This window comes from Thamnophis elegans, chromosome 5, assembly GCF_009769535.1.
Source record: "Thamnophis elegans isolate rThaEle1 chromosome 5, rThaEle1.pri, whole genome shotgun sequence".
NCBI classification, from domain to species: domain Eukaryota; kingdom Metazoa; phylum Chordata; class Lepidosauria; order Squamata; family Colubridae; genus Thamnophis; species Thamnophis elegans.
This window is the reverse complement of record NC_045545.1, coordinates 36,969,868-36,986,394: the sequence shown is the minus strand read 5'-3', so window position 1 is coordinate 36,986,394 and position 16,527 is coordinate 36,969,868. Positions and strand designations below refer to the sequence as shown.

At 39.6% G+C, this 16,527-nt stretch overlaps 1 protein-coding gene across 1 annotated transcript in view; it reads right to left on the bottom strand.

Annotated features, from left to right (window-relative positions):
• The window catches only part of TRABD2B (TraB domain containing 2B), a 312,957-nt gene extending 297,210 nt beyond the window's left edge, over positions 1-15,747 (bottom strand). Inside the window, exons 1-2 of the mRNA XM_032218473.1 lie at positions 15,625-15,747; positions 13,118-13,678 (exon numbers count right to left, since the gene is read on the bottom strand). Coding sequence (XP_032074364.1) covers positions 13,118-13,678; positions 15,625-15,747 — 684 coding nt within the window. The remainder of the gene's footprint in view (positions 1-13,117; positions 13,679-15,624) is intronic.
• Positions 15,748-16,527: the final 780 nt, after the last annotated feature.

Here is a 16,527-nt window from a genome sequence, read left to right as displayed (position 1 = left end):
GGAGGGGAACTCGTCAACCCCAGGCCTGCCGGCACAGCCAGGTTTTAACGGCTTTTCGGAAAGCCTGGAGAGAGGTGAGGGTCCGAATCTCTGTGGGGAGTTCATTCCAAAGGGCCGGAGCTGCCACAGAGAAGGCCTTCCCCTGGGTAGTAGCCAGATGGCATTGGCTGGTAGACGGAACCTGGAGGAGGCCGACCCTGTGTGATCTAATGAGTCTTTGGGAGGTAATTGGCAGCAGGCGGTCTCTCAAGTACCCAGGTCCAATACCATGAAGGGCTTTATAAGTTATGACTAGCACTTTGAAGCGTATCCAAAGACCGATCGGTAGCCAGTGCAGCTCGTGGAGGATAGGTGTAACGTGGGTGTACCGAGGTGCACCCACAATCGCTCTCGCGGCTGCATTCTGGATGAGTTGGAGTCTCTGAATACTCTTCAAGGGCTGCCCCATGTAGAGCGCATTGCAATAGTTTCAAGGTCTATTGCCTCCCCCAGACATGTGACTGCGTGTGAGAGCTTAGCAATCACCTGCATTTAGGGCTCTTTCCAACACCCCACAGTCACATGAGGTGTAGTCGAAACAGGTATTTACTTCAGATTTCCAGCAAAATATGCCTCATTGCAAACAATAGTTTGCTTAATAACCATGGTCATTAGCAGCTACGGTGTTCACTTTACAACTGTGGCATTCTCTTAATGACCTGGTGGTCATTTTATGCCAAAAAGGCATAAAATCAGGTATCGTCATGTGATTCACTTTATGTTCATTTCAAGTTACAACCAACATTTAGTTTCAATGACAGTGAAAGTCATAGAAAGCAGCAGAAAGGAATTATATGAACAGTAACTGTGAGAGAGGCCTTGGAGTCCTAGTGGATGGTCACTTGAATATGAGCCAGCAGTCTGCAGCAGCAGCAGCCAAAAAAGCTAATACAATCCTGGGTTATATAAACAGGCATAGAATCAAGATCACGTGACATATTAGTACCGCTTTATAAAACCCCTAGTAAGACCACACCTGGAATACTGCAACCAATTTTGGTCACCATACTACAAAAAGATGTTGAGACTTTGGAAAAAGTAAAGAGAAGAGCAACTAAGACAATCAAAGGCCTGGAGACAAAACATATGAAGAACAGCTGCAGGATTTGGGTTTGGTTAGTCTAAAGAAAAGAAGAATTAGGGGTGACATGATAGCAGTATTCCAGTATTTGAGGGGCTGCCACAAAGAAGAGGGGGTCAAGCTATTCTCCAAAGCACCAGAGGGCAGGACAAGAAACAATGGTTGAAAACTAATCAAAGAGAAAAGCAACATGGAATTAAGGAGAGGACAATTAACCAGTGGAACAGCTTGCCTTCAGAAATCATGGGTGCGCCATCACTGGAGGTTTTTAAGAAGAGTCTAGACAGTCATTTACCAGAAATGGTATAGGTTCTCCTGCTTGAGCAAGGGGCTGGTCTACAAGACCTCCAAGGTCCCTTCCAGTTCATTCTATTCTAATAAACTACTAGATTTGTCCTTTGCTCCTTTTCTGTGTTCCTCAATTGCAACAAAAGATGTAATTCTTGTAATTAATACTGAAATAAGATCCAGTTGTTTAAGACTGACTTAATACAGTAGTCTCCAACCTTGGCAACTTTAAGACCTGTGGACTTCAACTCCCAGAATTCCTTAGCCAGCAAAGCTGAAGTCCACAGGTCTTAAAGTTGCCAAGGTTGGAGACCACTGACTTACGAGGTTTCAGCAAAAGTCAAAAGGCAAGATGATTTGCTCAATCCATTCCCCATATAAAATCCATCTTGTCTACCAAATGACTTTTACTTCTAAAGTACTAAAGAAATGTTTTTTTCCACCACACGTCTGCCATGTCCCCACATCTGCTATCTCATGAGGTTGCCTCGCCCTGCACAATAAGAGGGCTGTCCATGTAACTACCAGCTAGGGTAGATTTTTTTATAAATACAATTACAACCACAATTGAGCCCAACACTTCCATTGCTAAGTGAAACATTTGTTAAGTGGGTTTGACCCATTTTACGATCCCTCTTGTTCAGTGAATCCCTATAGTTGTTACATTAGTAAAGCTGTTGTTAAGTGAATCTGGCCTCTTCATTGACTTTGCTTGTCAGAAAGTCACAAAAGGGGATCATATGACCCCGGGACACTGCAACAGTCATAAACATGAGTCAATGGCCAAGCATCTGAAGTTTGATCACATGACCATAAGGATTCCACAACAATTGTAAGAGTGAAAAGTGGTCACGAATCACTTTTTTTGGTGCTGTTGTAACTTTGAATGTTCACTAAGCTTTGCTGGCTGAGGAACTCTGGGAGTTGAAGTCCACAAGTCTTAAAGTTGCCAGGGTTGGAGACCACTGATCTAGGGCATTGTACACCAGAACAACTAGACACAAGGATAGTCCCCCTCACACACACCCATATGCCATCACTCTGCTAAACCACTAATTCACACAACACTATCAAACTATTTAGTAAGGCTTGTATTACTATTGTTCTTCTTATCTTTCCTATCTCCTTTTCTACTTATGACTATAACTTGTTGCTTGTGTCTTTAGGATTTATACTGATTTATTTAATTTCCTAGTATGATTTATGTTGATTAAGTATCCTATGACTATCACTAAATGTTGCATCTTATGATTGATGATGAATGTATTTTTATGAAGACTATGATATGATTTATCACTTATAGCTTTTATGAACACTGAGAGTTTATGCACCGAAAACAAATTCCTTGTGTGTCCAATCACGTTTGGCCAATAAAGAATTCTATTCTAGGTGATTTTCCTGTACATCTCAACTTAATCTTTTTCACGACATGCGAAGCACTAGAAATGAGCACATCTAAGGGGTCATGCACCCTGTTGCAGAGAGACTACCGTTTCCTAGCCTTCATTAGGCACACTTGCAAATATGTTCCATGAAATCTGCGGTCCTGCTCTTAGCTCTGCTCAACAGAAACCTTTTGCTGGGCAAGGTCTTTTGTTAAACTTTTTTGAAAGGGATCAGGAGAGGGAAAGAAAAGAAAGGAAGCCAAAGGGCAGATCAAAATATGGTCTATGTGTATCTACGAATGTTTCCTGCTGCTCAGAGACCCAGTACAAAGGGCCACCCATCAGCCTTTCATTAAATAGCACTTGCAACTCTCTGAAATTCTATCAATGGAGTAATCAGAGCTGCGGTGTCTCTGGATCTTATAGAACAGCAGGAGCTGAGCAATGAAGTCTGACACAGTTAACAAAGTCACTCTTGCCACTTAATGCCAGGGAAAGAAGCAGAAAAGCAAGGCAACAATGTTTATTTGTCGATCTAAGAGTTAAGAAAGGAGGAAGGAGATGGGGTTTAAGTGTGAATTCTGGCAGGGCCTAGACAGAGTCCTTCTTTTACCTCTGGGTTTGATCTAATCAACTGCACTTTGCTGCGGATAGCATAATATAATCTAGATAATCATATTCATGATTTAAACATAATAATAGAGAAAGACTAGGTAGTGTCCTTTGTTTTGTCTCACTCAGTCCATCAGAGTTCTTTCTCACTGAAGGGGAAAGAAACGTGCTCCCCACGGAGAAGAGATTCAATGGGCAGATTTAAAAATCAAGATGCTAATGTCAAACCCGCCGCAAGGCCATTTTGATCATTTTGAAAAACACAGCAACAGGGTAAAAGGCTTAGACTCCAACTGCAAAAGGATTAAGGTTACCTACAAAGAGCCAGTGATAGGAGATGAAAGAAAGCAGCAAAACGAAAGTCAGACAGGAATAAAATAAGCTAAAGGCAAAGAATCGAATGCACATTTCAAAGGTTAAACAAAGCTCCTGGGTTCTCTGAGCCATAGATTAGCATGACGTATTGAAGCTGGTGGAGGAATCCATGGTTCCCTAAAATTAAGACTATCGTACAAAAATGAAGCAAGAGAAAGACAGAGGTTGTGAGTGATCATTACTCAGAGGCATTAAGAAATATTCTGGCATCCCAGCTAAAAAGTTGATGCAAGACATCAAACCAGAAATAGATTGTAGTTAGAGAAGAAAATGACGAACACAAGTGACTAATAGGATAGATTCTATAAATATATAAAAACCACCGAAACTATTGCTGCATAACTTTTTATTTTCTTATTATTATTTTTAAAAGAACATTTTACAGAAAGAGGCAACTAGACATGGGACATGTTTGCACCTAATTAGAAGCAGATGACACTTCTGGGGTTATTATTGTTACCTGTGTATGTTCCCAAACTTACTTAACATTCCATAATACTGTCATGGCCGTAGTTTTCCCAATTATAATAGAAGGCTGAAGAAGCTGACCATCAGAATGACTGAAGAAAAATTAATGCTTTGAATATGATTCTGGATAAAATGGTTGATAATACCACAAGAAATACACACCATACAATGTTAGTTGAAGTAAAGTCACACCGCTCATAAGAAGCACTAACAATGAAGCTAAAGTTTATATATCTTTAGTGCAAAATACAAAAATGAGAATAACTAGGGGAGATTCTTGTTCCTTGGAAAAACTAAAGGCAATTGAAAGAGACTCACAGCAAACGAGTTGACTAAGTACTTATCTTTGATGATCCAACCTGGAGTTTATATGAAATCAAAGAAGAAATTATTGACAGACAAAATGGTGAAATGATATTCTACAGGTTACAAATACTGTAGTAAGAAGTGACAGAACAAATGAAAAATTACATTGGGAAACTAGGCATGCTCAGTATATGTAATTTCAGGCATAAATCCTACTTTTAAATACAATGCATCTTTCCCTACCTTCCACACATTTAACAAATTGGGAAATGATTGTAAACTATGGAAAAGAAGGCAAGGATAAATACTAATTGGGCTCCTGAGTATGAACAAGGATGCCTACAGGAGATGATTAGGTTCTGCATTGAAAAGGACCTATTTATGCTTCCATATAGTAGGTTATATATGTGTTACCAGATTGTTTTGTTTTCCTGCTTGAAAATATAACACAGATCTTCAAGAGTGTTGGGGAGGGAAATATAAATTATTGCTTTCATATGCTTTTCCAATCCTTTCCCTTCCCTCCCCCAACAAAATCCAGCAGCAGGAGAAATAGAGAAAAGGCCCTGCCCTTCCAGTACCCACAATGAGCAATCCTTTGCACCCTGCATGCATTCAGAGCTGCTTAATAATAGGGAAAATAATAAAAGGAGGAAAACAATCCATACAATAACGCATTATGCCTGCAAGTCACCTGTATCATGTTTGTTTGGACATTTTGTAATCACTCTGAAAATGGACTTAAAAGTATCACATGGAGCCTAGCTTACAAAGAGCAGTTCTCTATTTGAGAAGCTGAACAGTCACGTCCCATTTAAAGGAAAAGAGTCATTGAAAGCGTTGACATCAACAGTGGAAACACAAATAGTATTGAGTGTGTACATAGAACGCCAAGATACACTCTTATACTAATGGAAGACAGATGCCATTTTTATTCACATAATTACCATATATTTTAAATTAGTATCCGTGTATTTACATTTGTTTCTGCAAATTTTATATAAATCTTTGTTCATCCCTGCCAATGCCTGGGCTATATAAATGTCTATCTTAAAATTAAATCAAGCCACTATATCAGCATTCACTCTTATTGGTCATTATCTGATGCTAAATAAAAAGCCATATGTGTACATTTGTTATGATATCTTACTTTTATTTATTTATTTATGTTTATTTAGCCGCCCAACTCCAATGGAGTTCCATGTTCCAAAGCAAACCTGTACATTTAGAGTTATTTTGAAACTGCAAAGACTTAAACTAAAAATTCCTCCATCCATAGTCACCTTACAATTGAACCATTGCAACATGTTTTACATTGGTCTGCCCTCTGAAGATCATGCAGAAGCTTCAGTTGGTCTAGAAGCAATGAGGGGAGATAGTTATGGGCACAATTTGTTTTGGCCATGGAATACAACTACTCCATCAGTTGCACCAGATTCCAATAACTTCTGGGTACAATTCAAGGTGCTTGTTGAGTTAATTTGTTTCACCATAAAAATAAAATAGCCTCAATCATATTTGACTCTTTATGACTACATGAATATAATTTTCTCACTATTGAAGAGTTGTTTCATCATTATCTTCTGAATTGTTTGCTTGTTAGCTTCTAAACAGCTTCTAAAGCAAAATGAATAAGTAAATGTATATTAATTGCTAATAAAACAAAGCAATTTAATTGGAAAGTAAAGTTGATATCCATATGTGTATTCAAGTACAAACCATTCTGCCACAATTACATTTTTCACTGTTGCATACACACATATATACCGCAGACTCATAAACACCAAAAGATTGTCGAAATCTGGGCCCAGTCAGGAAGCATTAACCAATGCAAGCTTATTTTGTATTAAATCCCCTTAATTCCAATGGGACTTGAATAGGATCCTATTAAAATTCTCCCTTGAGCTGAGTAGACTATGTCCATATTATATTCTTGGCAGCAACACTGAGTGGTTTTGCTGCTGAAATGCTGGTGTGTTTTTGGCTGGGGAAAGATTTTCTTCCATATAAACTGAAGTGAAAACGAGAGAAGAGATCTTTCGGATATTGCATTGTTGTTGTTTTTTGTTTGCTGCACAAAGGATCCAATTCAATTGGGTCTTTTATGCAAGCAAATCAAGGAATGTTTACAACAAAATCCCCCTGGGTTCAGATCAGTACACTAAGACATCAGATTAAGGAAGAACTTAATGATGCAAAGGAATTTATTTTGAAAATACAATTTTCTGTTCAGAATATGTGTTGTCTTAAACTGGTGCATGGTATATTTGGTTTTGGCTTAACACAGGAACTCAGCCATTAAGCTTGTAAATCATGGTTTATATCTTAGCATAAATGAATTAGGCCACTGTGGCTTGTTAAATTTTTGCCATAATCTCTGAATCAAACATTACATACCCTCTTCAAATGCTAATGAAGGTTCTGAAAAATTGAGCTTTCTTCCTTTGAAACATCTTCAGATTGTTCCAGAAGGCATAAGAATACAGCATTGAATAGACTGATATTTTGTAGTATCCCATATAGTATTTTAATAGTGTAATATAAAGATGGGAAAGGGGCAGTGGTGGGTTTCAAATTTTTTTAGAACCTCTTCTGTAGGTGTGGCCTGCTTTGTGGGAGTGGCTTACCATCCATGTGACCAGGTGGGAGTGGCTTGCCGGCCATGTGACTGGGTGGGCATGGCCAACTTGTAAAATGTGGTGAGACTCACTTAACAACGCTCTTGCTTAGCAACCAAAATGTTGACTCAGAAACTCTGGCATTTGAATCATGCAAGTCTTAAAGCTGTCAAGTTACAAGACTCTTGCACCCCTAACCACTTAGGAAAAAAAACCCAGCGGTGTTCAAACTTGACAGCTTTAAGACTTGTGGACTTCAACTCCCAGAATTCCTCCTCTCGCTCTTCATCTTGATGATGTGCGGACAGTCGGGGCGAGGGAGCTGGAACCAGTTCTAAATGCACTGTAGATTGGTGGAACCTCTTCTATAGAAGAGGTTAGAACTGGCAGGAACCCACCCCTGGAAAGGGGTAAAAAAAAGCTAAGCTTTTAGGAAAAAGAGCAAACCTCTTGCCCCCTCTTAGAAATTCTTGAAAGCAGATGCCTAAGATAAGGTGACCAGACGTCCCGATTTTAGCGGGACAGTCACGATTTCTAACAATTTGTCCCATGTCCTGGGGCGTTTTTAAAAAGTCCCAATTTTCTGGCTTCATGTTGAAAGCCCAGTGGATTTGCTTAAAAAATCCTAACCGGGGCAAGACAAAAGACACTCAGTCTAACGCTCTCTCTGTCTCAGTACTTTCATTGAAGATATAATTAAAACATTAAAGCAAGAAAACAGACCCTCCCCCACGCCCCTTTTACCTCCTTTTATAAGAAAAGATGACCCAGTACTATAGAGCTGCAGGAAATACTTGGCTAGAGAAGCCGCAAGTGTTCCTTCCTAGATTTTCTGGAGGGGAGGGGCACGGAGGTTGGAGGTCAGCTCGTGTGGAAAAAATGGTGGCAAAGTTTCTTTAAAAAATATTTCCCTGACTAATTTCACCATTTTAATTTGCTCAGTTCTTTGTATTAACATCTATATCATTCTGGATTGACTTGGAGTTCCTGCCTGCTGGTAAGTGAGCTGGGTTTTTTTCTTTTATTTTTTAATGTATTTTAAAATAATATTTTATTTATTGTGCATAGAATTTTTTTAAATAGTTTTATTCTGTGTGTTATTGTCTTAGACTATTTAAAAAAAGATTCTATCCAAAATAAATTGAAGTGAAACCATGTTTAAAAATTCTATGCACAATACTTTGATATATATTGTGCATAGAATTTTTAAAAATAGTTTTACTTCAATTTATTCTGTGTGGAATAGTTTGAAATGTTTTACTTCAATTTATTCTGTGTGGATTCTTTTTTTAAATTGTCTTAGACTATTTAAAAAAAGATTCTATCCAAAATACAAAATACCAGCTGCAGTTATTCACTTAAGAACTGTGGCAAGAAAGGTGGTATAGTGACCAAAGTTACAATGGCATTGAAAAAAGTGACTGATGACCATTTTATACACTTAGTGACCATTTTCACACTTGGCAACCGTTGCAGCATCCTCATGGTCACACGATCAAAATTTTGATGTTTGGCAACAGATTCGTATTTATGATGGTTTCAGTGTCCTGGGGTCATATAATCACCTTTTGACAAAGTCAAATGCAGAAACCAGATTCACTTATGTTACTAACTTATCAGCTAGTTATTCACTTAAAAACTGTGGCAAGAAAGGTGGTATAATGGGCTTAGTGACCAAAGTTACAATGGCATTGAAAAAAGTGCCTGATGACCATTTTTCACACTTAGCTACCATTTTCACACTTAGCGACCGTTGCAGCATCCTCATGGTCATGTGATCAAAATTTTGATGTTTGACAACAGTTACAATTTATATTTGTAAATTGTAGTTATGTTGAAATAAAAAAAATATTACAATACTATTTTTGCGTTGTATGAAAAATTTTGTTGCTCCGTATAAAATTTTTAATCAAGCCCCCCCTCCCCCCCCGGTCAAAGGTGTCCCTCTTTACCAATCTGAAAATCTGGTCACCTTAGCCTAAGAACATTTCACTATAGCATGTCTTCTGGGACCTGGTTTCCAAATGTTGTAAGTTACACATATTGCAATTAAAGTAATGCTTAAAGCAGGTTAAAGAGAACCCTACTGATGCTCAGAACAGATTCAATGTTGTAAATGATCACAGATGTTGTTCCCATCAACCTAGACATACCATTGGAAAACAAATTCTGGTCAATTTCTAATTTCTACCATTAATACCACTAATTATATTTTTTCTTAGAAAAAGGTCCGAGATTCAGGATTTAGAGAGGAAATCTTGTTCATCATAATCCACTCCTTTCAATTAAGGCCATAACAGTAAAACCAACAGCAGAATTGCTAGACCATATGATAATATTACAAATTGCTCCTTTTAAACAATTTGCCAGCTGTGAAGGCCAGCCAACCGGTTTTTAGACTGCAGTACAAAAATGATAGAAGAGATTTTGCATTTTAACTATCTTTTATTTCTTTTCTTCTATTGCTGTCAGCAAGACTGTCTGTGGTTTTTTAATGTAACTTTCAGATGCCAGCATACACATTAATTCTGCTACCATGTCAATTTTATTCCATAAAGGACTTGCATAACAATATAAACATAGCATCCACCTTAGAATGATGTGATTCATCAGCCAAAGTAAAAACTACTAAGGTATTTTTAAATCTGATAGACTACCTGCTTGTGAATGACAGTAATTGTTCAACTACCCCAAATCAATGAGTCTGGAAGTAATGGATTTATAAAACCAAAGCCCTCTTTGGAGTATTTAATCTTTTTTCCCTTTATTACGCAGAAAAATCTACTAAGAATAATGATGTGCAGAGTTAAAATCAGACTCTTGGGGAGAAGAAATATAAACCAGCATTAGTTCTCATCCTGAGAGATTAAAAGAGAGTTCATGCTTACAGCCACAAAAATGTGTTATATAGTTCAGATTTGTAAACTTCCCACTGTACATTTTTATGAAGGACTTTTAAAAGATTTAAGTACTATTTGACCTGATAGAGACTCCAGCATCATAAGCAGCACAGTGTGTCTCTGCTAATTATTTGTGAACTTGATTTCAAGTACTGCAGTCTGCATTTAAAATAGGAATCTGAATGTTAACTCTTCAATGAAACTGTCACAAATATGTTGTTCACTTTGCAACAAGTAGGCCGAAGAATATTGATTCATTAGTTGCTACTGATTGGTTGGGTTTCCCCTGGTCATTTTTAAAAAATTCTTTTTTAAAAAAAAATGGAACTAATGTTTTGCCATAGATACTCACTGTATACTAACGACCCAATTGATGAACACAGATTTGTAATTCCATTGACCCCTTTCAAAACCTGAAAATATTTATTCTACAGTGCCAATATTAATAAAATAAAACTGTTACTGAAACAGCAACGCCTATTTTAAACCTTTGCATACCCTATTTTCTTGTAATTCCAGAACAGGGGAAAAATGGATTTGAATTCCAGATGTAAAATGCATTTGCTTAGAGGAGGATCTTTGGGATAAATGACAAAAATCTACATCATTAGTTGGCGAACAATTTATAAGGGAGAAGACAAAAATCTAGTAATATTCTCTCAATGTATTATTATAAGCAATTGATAAAAAAAAAGTTTGATTGGAATTAAATCCCTCACTTGAAAAGGGAATTCCTATCAAGTCTTTTAATCCAAGATTGAAAATTTGTAGTCTTTCATGCTTTCAACTTCTATGGACATCAACAATATGGTCAATGGATAAGAATCAAATAAGTCTCACCCCTTCTTGTTATCAACATACTGTAGACAACCTACTCTAGTCAAGCAACATCCAGATTCCATACCTCTCCTTTAAAACAGGTGTTTGGTAATTATAACATTTTCTAAGAAAAGACCTGATTGTTTTCACACATACTTTTTTCTGTGACTGTATCAAAATTGAAACTATTTGGACAAATAAACGATCACAAAATGAATCTGTTAGAATGTTTTTCCCATTTTATTTCAATTCTACCATCTATTTTTTTGGCTGGATGATCAACTAATTACATATTTTTACAGGTGATCTTTGGGAGAGCGGCTTAATGGAAAGCAGTGCTCCATCCAAAATCTCACAGACAATGTATTCTTCAGAGAAGCATAAGAAGCCCATTACCTAAATCAAGGGATAAATCTAGATTGTGAGAACAATGGGTGTCTAATGCTGATGGTTTTGCTGTAAACGAGGAGCAGCTGTAATTTTACAATCCATATTTTAATGCCATAAACACACATACATACAATCCAAGAATAAGTTAACATCATAGCATTTACTATAAACAATATTATTACACACACACAAAATGAATATAGATTGGGTATAAGAGAACACAACGCAGGTGGGTTCCTACCGGTTCGGACTGGTTTGGCTGAGTAGGTAGTAACTTGGCCTGCCACGCCCTTGAACCGGTTCTAGTGGCGGTGGCGCCATCTTGATTTTTGGTTCTGCACATGCGTAGAACAATCTTCATTGCAAAAATGTATTTTTTTCCTTTTCTAATGTGTGAATGCACAGACCTTTTTAGGTGCAAATGCGCATGCGCCCCGAGCGCTCTTTTGGCATGTGTGTGAGTGAAACTAGCACACATGTGCAAAAAAAATGTGCACTGTTCCAACAGTAATGCCAGCAGCAAACCCACCCCTCGGACTCTACCCTTATGAATACCCTTAATAATGCATTTCTTTTGACTTATTCAGTATATACTGTAGTATATATATATAAAACATACAGAAAACATCTTCATTTAGAAGTAGAAAACAAGGCTATATCAGCATTCTTCGGTAGAGGATTTAAGCCCTTACCAAATACAATTAGAAACTGCATTCTTTCAGGAGCATCCCAGCATTTTATATACCGATAACTATAAAAACAGCAAATATCCTGAATTGAAGATCCACTCCTGTCTGTATATCCATCAAAGGAGGCCCTTTGAAATTGAATGGAGCTTATTGCATAATAGATGTGTATAGAATTGCACTGGATTCCATATTCCATACATCCATTTAAAATAGGTATTAGGGTAACTGTAAGACCATGTTGGTCCAGAGCAATGAAAGAAAAACTCACATGCAACAGCAAGAAGCAACCCCTTCCGGATCTGAATGGGTTTGACAAAATATATAGCATCTGTCTTTCCACAGAATGCATGGGGTGCTGAGGACCTTTCCATCTTGGCATGGAGCAGATCCAGGCCAAATGTCTGTATTTTCCCCTCCCCTGCATGTCATTAACATGCATAGTGACTTAATTTCAAACAATTTTCTGTAGCTTCTCACTGTTGCACGTAAAGCATCTGACACAATAAATCTGACCTCCAAGACACTAGTATCAATGCTCATTGAAAGACACACCTAGAAATCTAGCTGCCTCTTTACTTTATTTGTGTTTGTGCGTGTGTGTGTGTGAGTGTGTGTGTGAGTGTGTGTGCGCACCATATATTACACATCTGATATTCTTTTCAAAACCAAGGAATCATTGCAGCATTGATGTTTTTCCCACCATACCCGACTTCCAGATGCTCCTCAAGGTTATCTTCAAAAATCAGTTTTCATATTTAACCATAATGCAAATTATGGAAGAAATCACATGGTAATTCTATCCTAAACACACATCCTAAACTTTCTTGTTTAGAAAAGGCAGGGTGCCAAGGCAGCTTTAAATCTTATTCCTACGTTGTGCAGATATTCAGTATTAACCTCCTGTCCTGGCACTAGGATTCCTTGTTGTAACTTTATTGCAGTTATCACATTATCTAAAGAGGAAAACCAATTATCTGTGTTCCCATAAATCTACATTTCATAGAAGAATTTCACGAAAGTTCATTGAAGAATATAAACATAGGATACATTAGCGTCTGGCATTAATTCATTCGGCAGTTTCTGCCTGTCCCAAACTAATGCCAGTTCTTTTTAAAGAGAAAATTAAAAGATCTTAGATCCCCCTTACCTGGGAGAAGTTCAGCCCATTCAGAGGGTGGCATTGCTCTTCTACTTTCTCCACAGCTCCCGTGCCTTTCTTCATCCTTTCGGCCTCTTGAGCCAGGTGGAGGTCCAACACCGGCACTCCCCGTGAACGGACGTCCGTCTCAGTCAAGGAATTGACCATCAGCATTACCCAGACAGGCCTCTTGCGTTCCCAATTTCCAGCAATGGCATTGAAAAGGTAATCAGCGTAAAGGCCTTTGCCCCTTTGATCCGGAGTCATCCAGTGAGGCAGCATCAACCTGACATAGTCAAGATGGCGTTTGAGGCGATGGTAAAGATCCCGGGGAAGCACATCTTGTAAATTCTCTCCACGAGGAAGCAACTGACAGTTGGCCAGGCCTGAGATAGTGGAAGGGTTTGTGAGATCCAACTCAAAATACACACTGGAACTGGCTTGGAAAGCAGCTTTGGAGTTCTCAGGAACAAAATCCCACACCCGTGTGTAAGGCACATGGATGGTGCCAAATAAGTAGGCAGGGGGATCTCTCCGGATTGTCCAGAGGAAAGAGTTCAGGTCTCTTTGCTAAGCAAAAGAAATCAGAAAGGCAACTAATCAGCATCAGGGACTGTGCTGTGACCGAGATATTTAAGGCCAGCATTTTTTTTTTAAAAAAAAAGTAAATGACTCAGAGAGGAAATGCAGGTGTGTACTGTGATTGTCACCTATTTTGGAATTGTTTGAAGACTATTGTTTCACATAATCTCTCTGATACTAACCTAAGAGATATTGAAGCAATATCTATTGACATTACATGTGCTAGAACAATTCTACTGAATTCAATCAAGATTTTAACAAATACTCTGTTGCAGGGAAAGATACAGACTTCACTGATATATTATGCCTTAATATCCAAGTGACTATCCATTGAGTTGGAGAGAGCTATAATAACGGAATAGGTTACTATCCTTGGTGCTCTCTGAGCTTGCACTGATGATGTTACCTAGTTTGGGTAATGAAAGGTCTGCAAGAAAATAACCAAGCTCAGAGAGCAGCAAGGACTCCTCATTTCAATCCTGAGCTGCAAATATTCTCCTTTATAGGTCACTGTACTTTAAACAGCCTTCTTGTATGGAAGAAATACATTTAATACAAGCAAGATTTTGTTCATTGTTATATATGTACATTTTTGGACAGAACATAGTACATCAAACAAATATATAAAGCTGCACTCAGTGGAACAGGTTTATCTTCTTTCTTTATCTAAGCTAAGATCAACTATTTGGGTCATTTATCCTTGCATTTGATGAGGCCAGAACTCTATACTTAAGAGATAACCTTGTAATCATTCTTTTATCCAGCCTACGTGGGCTCCCTATGCAGAGAAGTTCTGCAAATCCTTAACCGATTGTCCCAGAGAGCCATAATTTGTCAGTAATACATACTAATTTTATGCCGCCTGTACTCCTGTCAGAAGCAAGTCTTTTGATCCTAAATTGGAAGCAAGTGTGTAGTTCCACTGGCTTTCATATAACCTGAGGCAGCAGATGATACCGGTAATAACCACAGTGCTTCTAAAGGACAAGACGATCCATTCACCTGAGTTTTTGCACCAAGGTGCCCCATTTTCTCTAGGATTTCAAAACAGTATATACAGTCATCTACTTCTCCAGCCCAGCCTAAATACAACTCTGAGGTAGCTGAGGCTAAGAGACTACAGGACAGGTGGCCCAAATCTTCTAATAAGGGACATGGCACAGTGAAGACAGGTCCTAGTTTGGCACTATAACTTATTTAAAGGAGCTGCCGTTTCAGAAACATGAATAGGTGACATTATGCTGTAAATTATGCTGTCTTTATTTTACTAAACTATACATCACCCATGAAAACCCTGTTTAAATAAAAACAAATTACAGAATATGGAAAAGTTGACCGAAGGACCCTAAGAGTTATTAGCTTTGCTTCGTCTGAATCAGAGTAGAAGCACATACATAGGTATAATCATACCTATATTATTAGCTATCTAGGTATGGCCTAAACGTTTTCAGAGGATGCCTGAGAAAAGATGGGAAGGGCTCCAGTGTTGGCAAGCAGAGGCTGTTAGCCTATCTGGTAGTAAAAGTCTACGACTTGACTACAGGATTACTTGCTACCGTTTACCAGCCAAGCAGCCCAATGTGCTCGATGCTGCCTAAGGGGCAGACGCTGAAATCTGCCTTCTTATCGAGTTGACCATTTACGTCCACTCTTTCCAATACCGGTTCTCCGGCCAAAGGCGGCGCTACCTAGAGAGCCCAGCCATCATCCCCCAGATCTTAAGGGCCCAATTGCAAAGCCCAAACTTTCGGGGTCCTGGGAAAGAAACCACTGGCTGACTGAGGGGCTCTTCGGGGATCATCTCAGGAGATCCCAAGAGATTGCCGCACGTGGCGCTGCCCAGGCTCTGCTTACTTGGAATCTCCGCCACCCACACCTCCTTCCACCGCTTACACCTCTCCTCTTGCCACTCCTCCCTCGCTCGCCCAGCTCACCGATCGGGGCAGTTGACATCGCCTTGGGTCCATTTGCTGCCGCCTCATGGGCTCGGGTCGAGCCGACGTCGGCAAGGCTCCCCCGAGCACAACAACGCAGATCAGCGCCAGGTGGGGCTGCATCCTCTTCCTCCCCGGCGACGCGCCTTGCCGGCTGTTTTTTAAGAGGAGCTCTTCGCCGGTCGGATTGCCTTGGGTGTCTCGATCCCAGCCGGCCAATGTCCTGTCCGCATCTGACAAGTGCAAAAAAAAAGAAGAAAAGAAAAGAAAGGAAAAAAAAGCGAGAGTTCGCGTCCGCTGCCCTGGTTAGCGGGACGGCGAGAGGGGGGAGGAGGAGGAGGGGAGGGAAAGGAGCCGTGTTAAATGGTCCCGCAAGGATGGTTCGCGAACCCTCGGCGGCGCTGATCCCGAGCCTCCGCCATGCTCGGGGGGCGGGGGGGGAAATGCAACTCTTCAGAGGAAAATCGGTTTATGCTGGCCGAAAGTTACTGAAGGTTTGCCCCGCTTTCTATTTTTCCCTTGGCGCTTAAAAAGAAAGAGGTGGGAAAATAAAATGATTTCTCTCTCTCTCTCTCTCTTTCTCTCTCCCTCTTTCCCTGAGAAAGGAGGGGTGTGGGACGGCGGAGGTAGCGGGGATCCTAGTTTTTCGATGGCGATAGATGTAGGGAAATGCTATTTGAACAGGCACGGGAAGGCGGGCACTACTGTGGATGTCATCATGTCGGTTTCACACACGCACGCTCACACAGCTAAGGAAAAGCCAGGAGGCGGGGGGGGGCGAACCGCCACACTCTCATCACTTTACCGCGACTTCCAAAACTTTTTCCAAACTTTTTCTTTCCCATCCCGCGTGTGAAAGGCAAGCAAGATACAACTGCCGCCGCCAGAGGGCGCCTGGCTCAC